This window comes from Balaenoptera musculus, chromosome 19, assembly GCF_009873245.2.
Source record: "Balaenoptera musculus isolate JJ_BM4_2016_0621 chromosome 19, mBalMus1.pri.v3, whole genome shotgun sequence".
In the NCBI taxonomy this organism is placed as follows: domain Eukaryota; kingdom Metazoa; phylum Chordata; class Mammalia; order Artiodactyla; family Balaenopteridae; genus Balaenoptera; species Balaenoptera musculus.
The window spans coordinates 29,398,969-29,417,337 of NC_045803.1; the positions used below are offsets into that span (position 1 = coordinate 29,398,969).

Sequence of the window (18,369 nt, forward strand, 5' to 3'; positions counted from 1 at the left end):
GAGATAACAGTGGAGCTGCTGCTGAGACTAGTAAATTATAGGTGGAAAGAAGTGTCTTGAACCAGAAGAGGTGTGGCAAGTGTCATGTGTATTCCTCTTCTAGTTCCTAAATTTTTATGTATTTTATTTTTATTGATGTTAAATGAGGAAGGATACAAGAAGTTAAAATTCAATTGCTTGGCAGTGATGACTATAAAGTATTAGCATTATAGTTTGCCCTTAATAAATTATAGTTTACAAGCAAGTATATCAGTTGAGAGAATAGCATGATTGAGGTAGAGAGAAATGTTTTTAAGCTTCTTATATTGAGTTTTATGAAAGTCTTTGCTTCTTGCCAAAAAAAAAAAAAAAGCTGTTTGTTACAATGAGATCAGTAAAGTATATTAATTGTAAAGGTATTTTACCTATAAATCCAACAATGCAGAGATTTTGTAACTTTGTGTTACTTTGTGTTTCCTACTTAGCACCAACACTGAGAAGAATAAAACCATAGAAACTAGTTGGGGTAATATCACTTCTTAATTTTGTAGTAAACATAATGTTGCAGGAAAACAGATATGTGTCTGTCACATTTGATAGAATGCCTTCATTTTCATTATACTCATCTATCTAAATTTATTGCATTTCATTTGATAGATATTTATATGAGCGAATTGATGGAAGAGTCAGGGGGAATCTTCGACAAGCTGCTATAGATCGATTTAGTAAACCTGATTCAGATCGATTTGTCTTTCTTCTGTGTACCCGAGCTGGTGGGTTGGGCATCAACTTAACTGCAGCTGATACATGTATAATTTTTGATTCTGATTGGAATCCTCAAAACGACCTTCAGGTAAACAAATTCCTTGGCTAAGAGAATTTTTGTTTAAATTCCCATAGCTATCTTTGATAATCCACCTGTTTTATTTTTATATGGACAAACTAACATGTATGTTTCCCTAAGAAATATCTATGCCAAATAAAATAGGTGAAATTATTTTTATTTTAATTTAATGACAATAAAATAAAAAATACTTATTTAGGTTACGTATCATACTTCTAGAAAAGGTTTACCTACTCAAGTACAGTATTGTTCAAAGTATATCATGTGGATTTGAGAAAGGTCTACACTTTAAGAATAACTTATTTTACTTCCTTAAAAATAAGTACTTGCTTATCCTGATATCCTCTTCTTAATCATTACATAATATAATATGCATGGAATTGAGACATAATTGCTTTTTATGAAATACTGTAGAAAATTAGTGTATACATATAAATTAAGACTGTACTTGAACTTCGTTGGAACATAGGAATATTAATTAGTGAGTAGAGTGAGTCAGTGTTTACAGAAAATGTGTATCTAGGAAGGATATGAGAAGAGAACAAAGTATTGGAGAAATTCTTCTTTTATTGTTCATGATAGTCTCAGTAGTACTGTAATTGATATTATTCTTGAGAATATACCTGGCTTAATAAAAGATAATGTTTTAACCTCTCATGTTTATAATCTGGTTCAAAATTTATCAGACAAGTTTTAAGTTTAGGAACCCGAGATAAAATGTGAAGCTCTTATGTAATCTCTGACGTCTCTACTTCCAACATGTCTGCATATTAGATAATTAGTTCTTTCTTTGTTTAAATAAAATTTAGACCTCCAGAGCTGTTCACCTTAGGTGTTTACTCCCCTCAGAATTACCCAGCTTAAGTAAAATATATTGAAAAGATTGTTGATAATGTAGTAGAAAAAAAAGTAGAAATTTAGCATTAGATTTTAAGTTTAAAGCCAGAGGCTAAAAAAAGTCTGTTCACAGAGTTTATGTTCCTGTCTAGAATTATGCTGATGACACCCTCTTTAAAAAACAGTATTTCTTCATGGATTTATAGTCTCTGAAATATGTTTAAATTTTAATTTATTGCTGATTGTGGAATCATGTCTCATTTTAGTAAGTTCTACCTTCATTTCCAGAGAAAGGTTATATGCAATTCAGTAGCAAGAGTGTATAAAAATTCTTGCACATACTTTTATATTCCATCAAGATGGTTTAATGCGTAATGCCTTTGTGCTATTTTATAAATTAATTTAATCTATAACTTCTCATTTTTTATAGGCCCAAGCTCGTTGCCACAGAATCGGTCAGAATAAGGCAGTTAAAGTCTACCGACTAGTAACTCGTAACTCATATGAAAGAGAGATGTTTGACCGAGCCAGTCTGAAACTGGGTCTAGATAAGGCTGTATTACAGAGCATGAGTGGAAGAGAAAGTAATGTTGGTGGTGTACGTATATTTTCTTCTTCACCTGGAGTTTTCCTGTTTTTGTTTACATTTAGTTTAAACGTCAGATAGCATATTATTTAATTTTGATCCATACTAAACAGTAGATAGAGATACCTTTATGTAAGGAGGAATGTCAGAATAGTTAGTACTTTTGGAACCTGTTCTGTCTATATAGCGTCAATGCTTGTGAATTCTAAGAATGTGTTTTCAAGTAGAAATTCTTCCTTTCAGGACATTTGTATCATGGCACAGCAAAGTAGAATTTGTGTTTTTCTGCATTTTTTCTATTAACATTTTTCAAGTTGTTTTTTCAGGGCCAAACTATTAGCGTTGGCTTTCTCTTGCTATAAATGATGTTTTTGGCATTTTTCCCCCTCAAAATCTTATTTATATCTTGTGCTTATAACACCTCTAGAATCCTAGTACTAAAAAGAACCTTGAGAGGTTACCTGCCCCAGAGGTTTTGTTTTAACTGGAGTTATTTTAGGCAAATGGCAAATCTTACTTTAAAGATAGTAAAGAGTCAACAACCTCAATATGTTCTTTTAGAGAATTCTCTCAGGTACATCCCAAGCCCCAAATGCAATTTAAACATGACTTCTGTGTTCTTTAACATTCTTTAGGGATACTTTCTCATTTTATGAACTTGAAAAAACTATTACCAAAATTTTGTCTCTTTAGATTCAACAGCTTTCCAAAAAGGAAATAGAAGATCTGCTTCGAAGAGGTGCTTATGGTGCCATTATGGAAGAAGAAGATGAAGGCTCTAAATTCTGTGAAGAAGATATTGATCAGATTTTACTACGTCGTACAAAAACCATTACAATTGAATCAGAAGGACGTGGGTCAACATTTGCCAAGGTAACAGTGAGTGATATTTTATTAAAAAAACAAACAAACCTGTAATGTTCTCTTGTAAAAAAATTTAACTGTCTCTTACTCTACCAATTATTTGAGGAGCATCTACTTAATGTTTAAATAAACTGAATTACTCAAAAGAAGTAGGTAATATATTCTTTTCCTTCATTTATTTCTGATCTCTCACATCAAATTTCACATGTATTCTTCTGATGCTAGTGAAATGGAGTAGGAGTAATAACTAGAAGTGGTTCTAAGTATTAATCAGAGTAGAACATTTGAAGTCAAATTTAGAAATCAAAGAACATATATGCCAGACTTCCCTGGTGGTGCAGTGGTTAAGAATCTGCCTACCAATGCAAGGGACACAGGTTCGAGCCCTGGCCCGGGAAGATCCCACATGCCGCGGAGGAACTAAGCCCGTGTGCCAGAACTACTGAGTCTGAGCTCTAGAGCCCGCAAGCCACAACTACTGAGCCCACGTGCCACAACTACTGAAGTCCGCGTGCCTAGAGCCCATGCTCCACAACAAGAGAAGCCACAGCAATGAGAAGCCCGCGCACCACAGCAAAGAGTAGTCCCCGCTCACCGCAACTAGAGAAAGCCCGGGCACAGCAACGAAGACCCAACACAGCCAAAAATAAATAAATAAATAAATAAATAAATTTTTTTTAAAAAAGAACGTATATGCCAAAGTCAGAGCAAAATATAAGTAATATAGTGTAGGAGGTTAAATCATCTTATATTAACTTATAATAATTTAAAGTACTTCAAGGAGAGAAAGGATTTCTAGTTTAATTTTAAATATTTAAATCAAGTTTGGGGAGGATAAAATGAAATTTGTGTCTTGAAAAGAAATATTAATAACTGTATCACCCCTATTTGGGGAAAACATTTTAAAAGTTTACTAACTGCCTGTATGTTCTTCCCCCCAACCCCCAATAGAGACATGGTAAACCTATATCTTGCATTCATCTGAAGAGTTTTTTATTGCAGTATTCTGTCCCACCTGCACTGATTCATACAGGTTTTCTCCTTTCCACTTTACTTCCTTTCTACATTTTCTTCATTCATCCCCTCTCCACTTCCAACCCAGAAGTCTTTCTTCATCTTTATGGAGAGCACTGTAGTATGTAGCAGGTAGTCCAGGTGCTACACCAAAAGTAATGATACCAATCTTCATCTGAAAATTTTTTCTTGCATTCATTCAGGAAACTAATGTAATCTTGTGTTAGGTACTTTACTAAGTGTTGGGAACACTAAAATGAAAGGATTCTAGTTGCTGAAAAAAGTAAAGAAGAAGGTATTAATTCTGCGTAAAATGGGAGAACAGCAAATCAAGAAAGCCTTTTCAGAGAAGATAACATTTGAGCTGAGTCTTGAAGGAAGTTTGAATTTCGTTGTGTTACAAAAAGAGAAAGCCACATAAATGAATTATACGTTACTAACGTACAAGGAAGATTTCAAGAACTATGGCGTAGGCGTGTATGGATGCACAGTGTAAATTAAATGGAGATGAATATGAAGGTTAGGGAGGTTGGACCCAAATTGTGAAGGGCTCAAAAAAATTCCATTGTGAGGAATTTGAACTTGATCCTGAGGCAGTTAAAAAGCTTTGAAATCCCTTCAAGCAGAAATTGGGCATAATGTGTTCTGGTTTAGAAATTTAACTCTGGCAGCAGTGTAGAGAATGAGATTGAAATGAGAAAGACTAGAGGCATAGAGACCAGATAAGAGGCTTCTATAGGCTGTGGCGATGGGCAAACCAGGGCACTGGAGACCGACTTGAATTAACAGGAATTGATGACCAGTTAGAAATTTGTGGAAGGAGGAGTCAAAAATAACCTGAAGATAGATTTCTGGCCCAAGTAGCTAGGAGGGTCATGGTGTCATTAAGTAAGATAGAGAATGCAGAAGAAGGAAGTATATATGGAGAAAAGAAACTATTGGAGCTGTTATATTTGTGGCATTTACAGGGCATCCAAGTGGAGATGTCCAGGAGAGTTGGCTAGATACAGATTTGGGAGTTAATAAAGAAAAAAGCAGAAGAAAGTAGTATTGTGGAAACAAAAGGAATACTGCAGAAGTAAAGTATAAGGTTGAGAACTAAAACTAGGCACGATTGGGTAGACACACCCAGGCTCTATCTTCTTTCCTGAGAAATCTTGTTTCCTTTGGATTCCTTGGTCTTACTCAAGTTGTCAACACACTATGTACAGATACTTTTCCCCTCATGCCTGAAATTATCTGAAATTTAATTTAACCAAAAGGTATTAGTCACAGAAATCACCTTTGTTGATTAGGCCAAGTATAGGGATATTCTCCTTAAAGTTTTTTTTGTTTTTTGTTTTTTTTTTAATTAAGGCATATCCTCATTTACAATGTTAATGATAATAATCATGGAAAGTCAGAACTTCAGGTTTTGAATTCTGACTCATAAGCTTAGTTACCTTGGACAGTTAACCTTTATGAGTCTTTCTTGTCCTGAAAGAGGAGAGCATAATAATCATGCTTGACCTTTCCTACTTTACTATAAAGTGCTATGTGAGTATTGTTTTACTCAGGTATGCTCTAATCATAATCAGCTATACTCTAAGAATGTGAAATACTTAAGCACTTAACTATCTATTTTAAACCCTCAAACCAGGGAGTAATTGTTGCATTTGAAAAGAGAGCTTACTGAAAAGGTACCGCAATAGCTGAAGAGGTACCACATAAACCTGTACTTGTATTATAATTTTTTCATTTCCATAATTGTGTGGGAATGCCACTACATGGTGGGCATTTGGCATATTAGTGGAATATGGCACTACTATATAGTGGCACCAAAGGAATAAAGTTGATACTATTTTTTGCTTTTCCTTGGAATGTCCAGAAACTTCAGCTGAGCAGTTATTTTCAGTGGTTTTGGTAAATGTAATTCCAATCCATGTTTCTATGTATTATCAAAGAGTTTTTGATAAGAAGCTACATTTATGGAACAGGGTGCATAATAAGACTAATTAGAGTTAGTAAATATATCCATCGATTAACTCATTATTGGTAACCTCATTTACAAGTGGTTATATCACGTAAATCTTGTTTTGAGAGATTTTCATAAGGGCAGTTAGGTGGATCCTAGAAACAGAAAAGTTTCTGGTCTGCTGTTAAATTTGGTGTAGAACAAAAGGCTTTGAGTTGCTTAATTTACAAAAAGAAAACAAAGCGGTCTAAATCAAGCTTCAGTTGGATTCCTTACTTATAAGGGCCCTTCTTTGTCACCTAAGATCTTCTGCTACTTTCTCATATAGGAAGATAGACTTCACCATTTAAAACTTCCCTTGCAAATGATAAAGGAATTTAATGATTAAAGGAATACATGTTAAGAAAAATATTTTGAGGGAAACTGAGATATTCAGATTTAACAGTTGAAAGTAGGCAGTAAACCGGTACTTGATGGAATCTTCTACAACAGGCATTTCATTTCTGTAGGCATTAATTCATTGTTAGAAACCTTGAGAGGGACTTCCCTGGAGGTCCAGTGGTTAAGACTCCTTGCTTCCACTGCAGGGGGAACTAGGATCCCGCATGCCGTGCAGTGTGACCCCCCCAAAAAAAAAACTTTGAGAATTTTATATGTCATCTTGAAAGTAGGTTATATGTCAGTTAACAAGAGCATCTGGAATTATTTACAAATATTAAAAATTTTTAAGATTGAAAAATAAATTTATCATTTTTCTTATAATGAATGTATATATATATTTTTTAACATCTTTATTGGAGTATAATTGCTTTACAATGGTGTATTAGTTTCTGCTTTATAACAAAGTGAATCAGTTATACATATACATATGTTCCCATATCTCTTCCCTCTTGCATCTCCCTCCCTCCCACCCTCCCTATCCCACCCCTCTAGGTGGTCACAAAGCACAGAGCTGATCTCCCTGTGCTATGCGGTTGCTTCCCACTAGCTATCTATTTTACGTTTGGTAGTGTATATATGTCCATGCCACTCTCTCACTTTGTCACATCTTACCCTTCCCCCTCCCCATATCCTCGAGTCCATTCTCTAGTAGGTCTGTGTCTTTATTCCCGTCTTGCCACTAGGTTCTTCATGACCTTTTTTTTTTTTTTTCCCTTAGATTCCATATATATGTGTTAGCATACTGTATTTGTTTTTCTCTTTCTGACTTATTTCACTCTGTATGACAGACTCTATCTCCATCCACCTCACTACAAATAACTCCATTTCGTTTCTTTTTATGGCTGAGTAATATTCCATTGTATATATGTGCCACATCTTCTTTATCCATTCATCCGATAATGGACATTTAGGTTGCTTCCATGTCCTGGCTATTGTAAATAGAGCTGCAATGAACATTTTGGTTCATGACTCTTTTTGAATGATGGTTTTCTCAGGGTATATGCCCAGTAGTGGGATTGCTGGGTCGTATGGTAGTTCTATTTTTAGTTTTTGTGAATATATATTTTAAAAGCCATTTAATTGTGAAGTATAGTTTCTTCTGGGCAAGTTATTTTAATTATCAACAATTATAAGGTAGCAGCACAAAACTGATTATCTACTGTAACATAGAACTTTTTTTTTAAGATAAGCAACCATAAAGTAGTATGTTTCAAAAATCTAATTATTTCCTTTTAGTGACTTTTCATATTTAATGGCTTCTCAAGAGGCATGTATCAATGAAACTGTAGGACAAAATAAAACCCTGTGAACTTCAGTGAACTTTCCATTGTTCCTGAAAATTCATGAGCTTATATTAATGAAGATTTGAAAATGTTGATATTGTTTGTCATCAATTAGGAGAAATTCCTTTGTGAATTAACAAAATGAAGTCCCCTCATAGATTTGGAATTACTTGGGTTTAGTTAAGATGTCTGTTACCCATATTCATACCATGTTGATGAATTGTCATCATATACTTCTATGCAGGAGATGATGGCTGTCTACTTTTCATTTCATCAAACTAGTTAACCTTTACTCTTTTAACTTGATTATGAGTTTTTAGAATATGTGGTTTGTCATTAAGAGGTATCTCACTGTATTATTTTCTGTTGCCACTGTAACAAATTACCACAAATTTAGTGGCTTAAAACAACATAGATTTATTCTTTTGTAGTTCTGAGTGCCAGAACTCCAAAATGAGTCTTAACAGGGCTAAAACTAAGATGTCAGCAGGGCTGATTTCTTCTGGAGGCTTTAGGAGAGGATCAGTTTCTTATGTCTTCCAGCTTTTAAGAGTGCCTACATTTCTTGGTTGTGACCACATTATTCCAGTGTCAGCTTCTCTTGTCACACAGCCTTTTCCTGTTCTGTGGTGAAATCTCCTCTTCTTTCCTCTTGCATTCAGGACAGTTGTGATTGAATTTAGGGCCTGCCTTGATAATATAGTCTAATCTCCCCATTTCAGGATCCTTAACTTAAGCACATCTGCCAAGGCTCTTTTGCCATATAAACTAACATTCACAAGGTTCCAGGAATTAAGACCTAAATATCTTTGCAAGCCATTATTCAGCCTACCACACTCATCATTTCAAAGAAATAAAAAATTGCTTTTTTTAGTAGTTTCATAATAATAAAGCTATAGTTTAGAACAAACAAAAAAAGGGAATTTAAATTCATTTTGTTAAAGCATTTATTTCTGTGACTTGTTTCGTAAATATGCCAGAAAATGCATATTTTTAAATATTTATAATAGTTAAATACTTCCTACAAACAAGCATCTTAATAACTCAGTCTCAAAAGAATGTTTGATGGAATGAATATTACTTGGTAAACAATACATGAACAGACATGGCAAAGTTCAGCAAGAAGCATTTAGGATTTTAGTTTTTTTCCTTCTCATTTTTTATTTTATTATTTATTTGTTTGTTTGTTTGTTTATTTTTGCCGTGCCACGTGGCATGGGGGATCTTAGTTCCCTGACCAAGCATCAAACCCGCTCCCCATGAAGTGGAAGCACAGAGTCTTAAACACTGGATCGCCAGGGAAGTCCTGTCCTACTAATTTTTTAGATGTTTTATAAACATTCAAACTACAAAAATAGAATAGTATAATGAGAGCTGTGTATTTATCACCCAGCTTCAACAATTATTTACTCATACTAAACTTTCATCACCACCCTACCCATCTTTCATATTATTTTACTTTTTATTTTTTATTTTTTAAAATTTATTTTATTGAAGTATAGTTGGTTTACAATGTTGTGTTAATTTCTGCTGTACAGTAATGTAATTCAGTTATACATATATATATATATATACATGTCCTTTTCCATTTTGGTTTATTATGTGATATTGAATATAGTTCCCTGTGCTATACAGTAGAACCTTGCTGTTTATCCATTCTATATATAATAGTTTGCATATCATATTAATTTAAAGCAAACCCCAGACACAGTATCATCACTTCTATAAATGTTTCCATCTGTACCTCTAAAGATAAAGATTTCTTTAACACAACCATGATACTATTAATCACGTTTTAACATAAAATTAACACTAATTCCTTTTTTTTCTTCTTTTGGCCGCACCAGGCGGCTTGTGGGATCTTAGTTCCCCGACCAGTGATTGAACCCACACCCTTGGTAGTGAGAGTGCAGAGTCCTAACCACAGGACCGCCACGGAATTCCCAACACTAGTTCCTGATATCATCAATTTCCCAGTGTTAAAATTTTCAGTTATCTTGAATGTCATAAATGGCTTCTTTGCTTGTAATAGTTTTATTACCTTTCCTATGTGTAATTTTCTTTATTTTAAAGTTCCATCGAAATGGGTTCTTTAATGAAGATTTTTATCATTTCATTATATCCCAGATAATTAGGCATTATCCTACAGCCATTCACTAATTATATTCTCCTTTGAAAATCATTTTATGTGGCCATATTCTTCCATTTATTCTTTTTTTTTCCAACATCTTTATTGGAGTATAATTGCTCTACAATGGTACATTAGCTTCTGCTGTATAACAGAGTGAATCAACCATACGTATACACATATCCCCATATCCCCTCCTTCTTGTGTCTCCCTCCCACCCTCCCTATCCCACCCCTCTAGGTGGTCACAAAGCATGGAGCTGATCTCCCTGTGATATGCACCTGCTTCCCACCAGCCATCCATTCTACATTTGGTAGTGTATATATGTCCATGCCATTCTCTCACTTCGTCCCAGCTTACCCTTCTCCCTCCCCGTGTCCTCAAGTCCATTCTCTACATCTGCATCTTTATTCTTGTCCTGCCCCTAGGTTCTTCAGAACCTTTTTTTTTTAGATCCCATATATATGTGTTTGCGTATGGTATTTGTTTTTCTCTTTCTGACTTACTTCACTCTGTATGACATACTCTGGGTCCATCCACCTCACTACAAATAATTCAATTTTGTTTCTTTTTATGGCTGAGTAATATTCCATTGTATATATGTGCCACATCTTCTTTATCCATTCATCCGATAATGGACATTTAGGTTGCTTCCATGTCCTGGCTATTGTAAATAGAGCTGCAATGAACATTTTGGTTCATGACTCTTTTTGAATGATGGTTTTCTCAGGGTATATGCCCAGTAGTGGGATTGCTAGGTCGTATGGTAGTTCTATTTTTAGTTTATTAAGGAACCTACATACTTTTCTCCATAGTGGCTGTATCAATGTACATTCCCACCAACAGTGCAAGAGGGTTCCCTTTCCTCCACACCCTCTCCAGCATTTATTGTTTGTAGATTTTTTGATGATGGCCATTCTGACCCATGTGAGGTGATAACTCATTGTAGTTTTGCATTTCTCTAATGATTAGTGATACTGACCATCCTTTCATGTGTTTGTTGGCAATCTGTGTATCTTCATTGGAGAAATGTCTATTTAGGTCTTCTGCCCATTTTTGGATTGGGTGTTTTGTTTTTTGATGTTGAGCTGCATGAGCTGCTTGTATATTTTGGAGATTAATCCTTTGTCAGTTGCTTCATTTGCAAATATTTTCTCCCATTCTGAGGGTTGTCTTTTCATCTTGTTTATGATTTCCTTTGCTGTGCAAAATTTTTAAGTTTCACTAGGTCCCATTTGTTTGTTTTTGTTTTTATTTCCCTTTCTCTAGGAGGTGAGTCAAAAAGGATCTTGCTGTGATTTATGTCATAGAGTGTTCTGCTTATGTTTTCCTCTAAGAGTTTTATAGTGTCTGGCTTTACATTTAGGTCTTTAATCCATTTTGAGTTTATTTTTGTGTATGGTGTTAGGGAGTGTTCTAACTTCTTTCTTTTACATGTAGCTGTCCAGTTTTCCCAACACCACTTAAGGAACAGGATATCTTTTCTCCATTGTATATTCTTGCCTCCTTTATCAAAGGTAAGGTGACCATATGTGCGTGGGTTTATCTCTGGGCTTTCTCTCCTGTTCCATTGATCTATATTTCTGTTTTTGTGCCAGTACCATACTGTCTTGATTACTGTAGCTTTGTAGTGTAGTCTGAAGTCTGGGAGCCTGATTCCTGCAGCTCTGTTTCTCTTTCTCAAGATTGCTTTGGCTGTTCGGGGTCTTTTGTGTTTCCATACAAATTGTGAAATTTTTTCTTCTAGTTCTGTGAAAAATGCCATTGGTAGTTTGATAGGGATTGCATTGAATCTGTAGATTGCTTTGGGTAGTATAGTCATGTTCACAATGTTGATTCTTCCAATCCAAGAACATGGTATATCTCTCCATGTGTTTGTATCATCTTTAATTTTTTTCATCAGTGTCTTATAGTTTTCTGCATACAGGTCTTTTGTCTCCTTAGGTAGGTTTATTCAGAGGTATTTTATTCTTTTTGTTGCAATGGTAAATGGAAGTGTTTCCTTAATTTCTCTTTCTGATTTTTCATCACTAGTGTATAGGAATGCAAGAGATTTCTGTGCATTAATTTTGTATCCTGCTACTTTACCAAATTGATTAGCTCTAGTAGTTTTGTGGTAGCATCTTTAGGATCCTCTATGTATAGTATCATGTCATCTGCAAACAGTGACACTTTTTTACTTCTTTTCCAATTTGGATTCCTTTTATTTCTTTTTCTTCTGTGATCGCTGTGGCTAAATCTTCCAAAACTATGTTGAATAATAGTGGTGAAAGTGGGTAACCTTGTCTTGTTCCTAATCTTAGTGGAAATGGTTTCAGTTTTTCGCCATTGAGAACAGTGTTGGCTGTGGGTTTGTCATACGTGGCCTTTATTATGTTGAGGTAAGTTGCCTCTATGCCTATTTTCTGGACGGTTTTTATCATAAATGGGTGTTGAATTTTGTCAAAAGCTTTTTCTGCATCTTTTGAGATGATCATATGGTTTTTCTCCTTCAATTTGTTAATATGGTGTATCACATTGATTGATTTGCGTATATTGATGAATCCTTACATTCCTTGGATAAACCCCACTTGATCAGGGTGTATGATCCTTTTAATGTGCTGCTGGATTCTGTTTGCTAATATTTTGTTGAGGATTTTGGCATCTACGTTCATCAGTGATATTGGCCTGTAGTTTTCTTTCTTTGTGACATCTTTGTCTGGTTTTGGTATCAGGGTGATGGTGACCTCGTAGAATGAGTTTGGGAGTGTTCCTTCCTCTGCTATATTTTTGAAGAGTTTGAGAAGGATAGGTGTTAACTTTTTTCTTAATGTTTGATAGAATTCGCCTGTGAAGCCATCTGGTCCCGGGCTTTTGTTTGTTGGAAGATTTTTAATCTTAGTCTCAATTTCAATGCTTGTGATTGGTCTGTTTATATTTCCTATTTCTTCCTGGTTCAGTCTCAGAAGGTTGTGCTTTTCTAAGAATTTGTCCATTTCTTCCCGGTTGTCCATTTTATTGGCATACAGTTACTTGTAGTAATCTCTCATGATCCTTTGTATTTCAGCAGTGTCAGTTGTTACTTCTCCTTTTTCATTTCTAATTCTATTGATTTGAGTCTTCTCCCTTTTTTTCTTGATGAGTCTGGCTAATGGTTTATCAATTTTGTTTATCTTCTCAAAGAAGTAGCTTTTACTTTTATTGTTGTTTACTATCATTTCCTTCATTTCTTTTTCATTTATTTCTGATCTGATCTTTATGATTTCTTTCCTTCTGCAAACTTTGGGGTTTTTTTGCTCTTCTTTCTCTAATTGCTTTAGGTATAAGGTTTGGTTTTTTATTTGAGATGTTTCTTGTTTCTTGACATAGGATTGTATTGCTATAAACTTCCCTCTTAGAACTGCTTTTGCTGCATCCCATAGGTTTTGGGTCGTGGTATTTTCATTGTCATTTGTTTCTAGGTATTTTTTGATGTCCTCTTTGATTTCTTCAGTGATCTCTTGGTTATTTAGTAGTGTATTGTTTAGCCTCTATGGGTTTGTGTTTTTTACAGTTTTTTTCCTGTAATTGTTATCTAGTCTTGTAGCGTTGTGGTCGGAAAAGATACTTGATACGATTTCAGTTTTCTTAAATTTACCATGGCTTGATTTGTGACCCAAGATATGATCTATCCTGGAAAATGTTCCATGAGCACTTGAGAAGAAAGTGTATTCTGTTGTTTTTGGATGGAATGTCCTCTGATTATCAATTAAGTCCATCTTGTTTAGTGTATCATTTAAAGCTTGTGTTTCCTTATTTATTTTCATTTTGGATGATCTGTCCATTGGTGAAAGTGCGGTGTTAAAAGTACCCTACTATTATTGTGTTAGTCAATTTCCCCTTTTATGGCTGTTAACATTTGCCTTATGTACTGAGGTGCTCCTATATTGGCTACATAAATATTTACAATTGTTATATCTTCTTCTTGGATTGATCCCTTGATCATTATGTAGTGTCCTTCTTTGTCTCATGTAATAGTCTTTATTTTAAATTCTATTTTGTCTGATAAGAGAATTGCTACTCCAGCTTTCTTTTGATTTCCATTTGCATGGAATATCTTTTTCCATCCCCTCACTTTCAGTCTGTATGTGTCCCTAGGTCTTAGGTGGGTCTTTTGTAGATAGCATATATACGGGTCTTGTTTTTGTATCCATTCAGCCAGTCTTTGTCTTTTGGTTGGAGCATTTAATCCATATACATTTAAGGAAATTATCGATATATATGTTCCTATTACCATTTTCTTAATTGTTTTGGGTTTATTATTGTAGGTCTTTTCCTCCTCTTGTGTTTCCTGCCTAGAGACGTTCCTTTAGCATTTGTTATAAAGCTGGTTTCATGGTGCTGAATTCTTGCTTGTCTGTAAAGGTTTTAATTTCTCCTTCGAATCTGAATGAGATCCTTGCTGGGTAGAGTAATCTTAGTTGTAGGTTTTTCCCTTTCATCACTTTAAGTATGTCCTGCTACGCCCTTCTGGATTGCAGAGTTTCTGCTGAAAGATAAGCTGTTAACCTTATGGGGATTCCCTTGTATGTTATTTGTTGCTTTTTCCTTGCCGCTTTTAATATTTTTTCTTTGTATTTAATTTTTGATAGTTTGATTAATATGTGTCTTGGCATGTTTCTCTTTGGATTTATACCATATGGGACTCTGTGCTTGGACTTGATTGACTATTTCCTTTCCCATATTAGGGAACCTTTCAACTATAATCTCTTCAAATATTTTCTCAGTCCCCTTTTCTCTTCTTCTCCTGGGACCCCCATAATGCGAATGTTGGTGCGTTTAATGTTGTCCCAGAGGTCTCTGAGACTGTCCTGAATTCTTTTCACTCTTTTTTCTTTATTCTGCTCTGCGGTAGTTATTTCCACTATTTTATCTTCCAGGTCACTTATCCGTTCTTCTGCCTCAGTTATTCTGCTCTTGATTCCTTCTAGAGAATTTTTAATTTCATTTATTGTGTTGGTCATCATTGTTTGCTCTGTAGTTCTTCTAGGTCCTTGTTAAACGTTTCTCGTATCTTCTCCATTCTATTTCCAAGACTTTGGATCATCTTACTATAATTACTCTGAATTCTTTTTCAGGTAGACTGCCTATTTCCTCTTTATTTGTTTGGTCTGGTGGGTTTTTACTTTGCTCCTTCATCTGCTGTTTATTTCTCTGTCTTCTCATTTTGCTTAACTTACTGCGTTGGGAGTCTCCTTTTCACAGGCTACAGGTTCGTAGTTCCCATTGTTTTTGGTGTCTGCCCCCAGTGGGTAAGGTTGGTTCAGTGAGTTGTGTAGTCTTCCTGGTGGAGGGGACTGGTGCCTGTGTTCTGGTGGATGAGACTGGATCTTGTCTTCCTGGTGGGCAGGACTGCGTCCAGTGGTGTGTTTTGGGGTGTCTGTGAACTTACTATGATTTTAGGCAGCCTCTCTGCTAATGGGTGGGGTTGTTTTCCTGTCTTGCTAGTTGTTTGGCATGGGGTGTCCAGCACTGGAGCTTGCTGGTTATTGAGTGGAGCTGGGTGTTAGCGTTGAGATGGAGATCTCTGGGAGAGCTCTCGCCAATTGATATTACGTGGGGCCGGGAGGTCTCTGTGGGACCAGTGTCCTGAACTTGGCTCTCCCACCTCAGAGGCTCAGGCCTGACAGCCGCTTGGAGCACCAAGACCTTGTCAGCCACATGGCTGGCGAAACTGGGCTATGAGTTGGGTGTCAGCCACTGCCCTGTTGTAGCTCTGTCTCAGCTGTCTCCAAAGGTCACCCAGATACATTGGGTTATTCCACCATTCCTCAGAACTTGCACATGCCAGTCTGGGATTTGTATATGTCCTCCTTATACTCTTCATTGAAATACCTTGCATTCATGGTGGTGAGAAATATGCTAATAGTATTGGTTCTCTTCAGTTCAGAGACTGGAACAGTCTGAGCCTTCATGTGGCCAGGTAGGAGCAGCTGGCCAACGGTCCCAAAGTGATTACATGTCAGAATCCAGGAAGGCTTTCTGCAGCGCCCAAACAGTAGTCCCAAGCAGCTGCTCCCCTCAACTGCAGCACTCTGACTGGGGAACTCGGTTGGGCCCTCAAACGAGGATTTCTGCCGGCCCTACAGCCTGACTTCCCCACCCAGGCAAGGAGCTGAGGAGAGCGTCTCCCGACTACATCTCACCAGAGGAGCGGACACCTGGAAGCTCCTTCCATTTATCCTTGTACAAGTTTAGCATGCATCTTTCAAGCCCTTTTCTTAAATCATTTTATATCTTTGCTGTGTATTTCATTTTTATAAAGCACTTTGATAACTTTTCTTTGAAGCAGCATATCTATTTTTAGGAACTTAAGTTGCAAATAATGGTTATTTATGAATCACAGTGTTGAACTGTAATATCTAAAGTTAGGCCCAATGAAAAGATTTTATAATTTCTGCAACATTTAAGAAAATAAATCATTTATATTTTCTTTTATTCTTCTGTAATTTCTTAAGTTTTTACAATGCTTATGCAGTATTTTTTTGTAAGGAAAAGAGTTTTTAAAATAAAGATAGGCAGTGACTCATTTTTCTGTATTTCTCATATTCTGTATTGCATTTTTTAGGAGACATATCTACGTAAAAATGGGATGGAAATAAAGTAGGAGAATACCAGAAAATGAACTGTCTAGGGCACATAGGTTTGAAATTCTTCTTGTAACCTAATTTCTTAATATTCATGTAGTATTTCTTTTTTTAAAAAAAGTTAATTTATTTATTTTGGCTGCACTGGGTCTTCATTGTAGCACACAGGCTCTCTAGTTGTGACGTGAGGGCTCTAAAGCGTGCGGGCTCAGTAGTTGCAGTGCACGAGCTTAGTTGATATACGTGGGATCTTAGTTGCCCCACCATGGATTGAACCCAGGCCCCCTGCGTTGGGAGTGTGGAGTCGTAACCACTGGACCACCTGGGAAGTCCCTATTCGTGTAGTATTTCCTTTCTTTTTTTTTTTTTGTTTTTTTTTTAACATCTTTATCAGAGTATAATTGCTTTACAATGGTATGTTAGTTTCTGCTTTATAACAAAGTGAATCAGCTATACATATACATATATCCCCATATCTCCTCCCTCTTGCGTCTCCCTCCCACCCCTCTAGGTGGTCACAAAGCACTGACTGATCTCCCTGTGCTATACAGCTGCTTCCCACTAGCTATCTATTTTATATTTGGTAGTGTATATATGTCCATGCCACTCTCTCACTTCGTCCCAGCTTACCCTTCCTCCTCCCCGTGTGCTCAAGTCCATTCTCTACGTCTGCGTCTTTATTCCTGTCTTGCCCCTAGGTTCTTCAGAACCTTTTTTTTTTTTTTAGAGTCCATATATATGTGTCAGCATACAGTATTTGTTTTTCTCTTTCTGACTTACTTCACTCTGTAGGACAGACTCTAGGTCCATCCACCTCACCACAAATAACTCAATTTCATTTCTTTTTATGGCTGAGTAATATTCCATTTTATGTATGTGCCACATCTTTATCCATTCATCTGTTGATGGACACTTAGGTTGCTTCCATGTGCTGGCTATTGTAAATAGTGCTGCAATGAACATTGTGGTACATGACTCTTTTTGAATTATGATTTTCTCAGGGTATATGCCCAGTAGTGGGATTGCTGGGTTGTTGTGTAGTATTTCTAAAATGCAATTTTGTATCCTGTGTGGTTTTTTGACCAAAAAGATTTGATCCCTGCTTACCCAGAGTTTAAAAGTCAAACAACAATAATAACTTCTTTAACTTTGCTCCTAAAACTCTAGCCTGTGTTGGTATTAAGCCTTTTGCCTTAAGCAGATGCTGTGCTATGTTTCAGACCATCGTAGTTTGAAACGTACTTTGAGTGTATGTGTGTATATGCTGAATTCAAATTCTATCCACACTAAATGTGAAGAGATAAGGTTTTAGATATACTTTGATAGATTTTTCCTCTAAGTTTCAAAACATTTTGAAAAACTACCATTATGTATTTCAGGCAAGTTTTGTGGCATCTGGAAACCGAACAGATATTTCCTTAGATGATCCCAACTTCTGGCAAAAATGGGCGAAAAAGGCAGAAATAGATATAGATGCCATCAGTGGTAGAGTAAGTATTTATTTCCCTTTAAAAAAAATTACCTCTGGGAATACTTTGGTAATATTATTATAATATTTTAAGGTGTTCAACTGTGTACTTACTGAAATAAATTTATTTGCATAAATAAATTGATACAGGGCAGTTGAATGATAACATTGAGTCAGGCACTGCTTCAGTTTAATTCTTCTGATATTTGTCATGATAGGTTGTAATACAGGGAAAGTTTAATTTTGGAGGTTATTTATGTTCTTAAAATTGTAATATATTTTTTAATTTTTAAAATATCTTCAAATAATGGATTACTTTTATTTCGCTTTTTAACCTTCTTTTTGTTATTTTGGTGTCAGATACCA

General features: G+C 35.7%; 1 protein-coding gene across 15 annotated transcripts in view; it reads left to right on the plus strand.

Moving 5' to 3' along the window:
- Positions 1 to 18,369, plus strand: part of CHD9 (chromodomain helicase DNA binding protein 9) — a 245,391-nt gene that overhangs the window by 169,797 nt on the left and 57,225 nt on the right. For all 15 annotated transcript variants that reach the window (XM_036833648.1, XM_036833645.1, XM_036833643.1 and 12 more), the window contains 4 exons: positions 637 to 832; positions 2,091 to 2,258; positions 2,940 to 3,119; positions 17,915 to 18,025. In XM_036833648.1, coding sequence (XP_036689543.1) covers positions 637 to 832; positions 2,091 to 2,258; positions 2,940 to 3,119; positions 17,915 to 18,025 — 655 coding nt within the window. The remainder of the gene's footprint in view (positions 1 to 636; positions 833 to 2,090; positions 2,259 to 2,939; positions 3,120 to 17,914; positions 18,026 to 18,369) is intronic.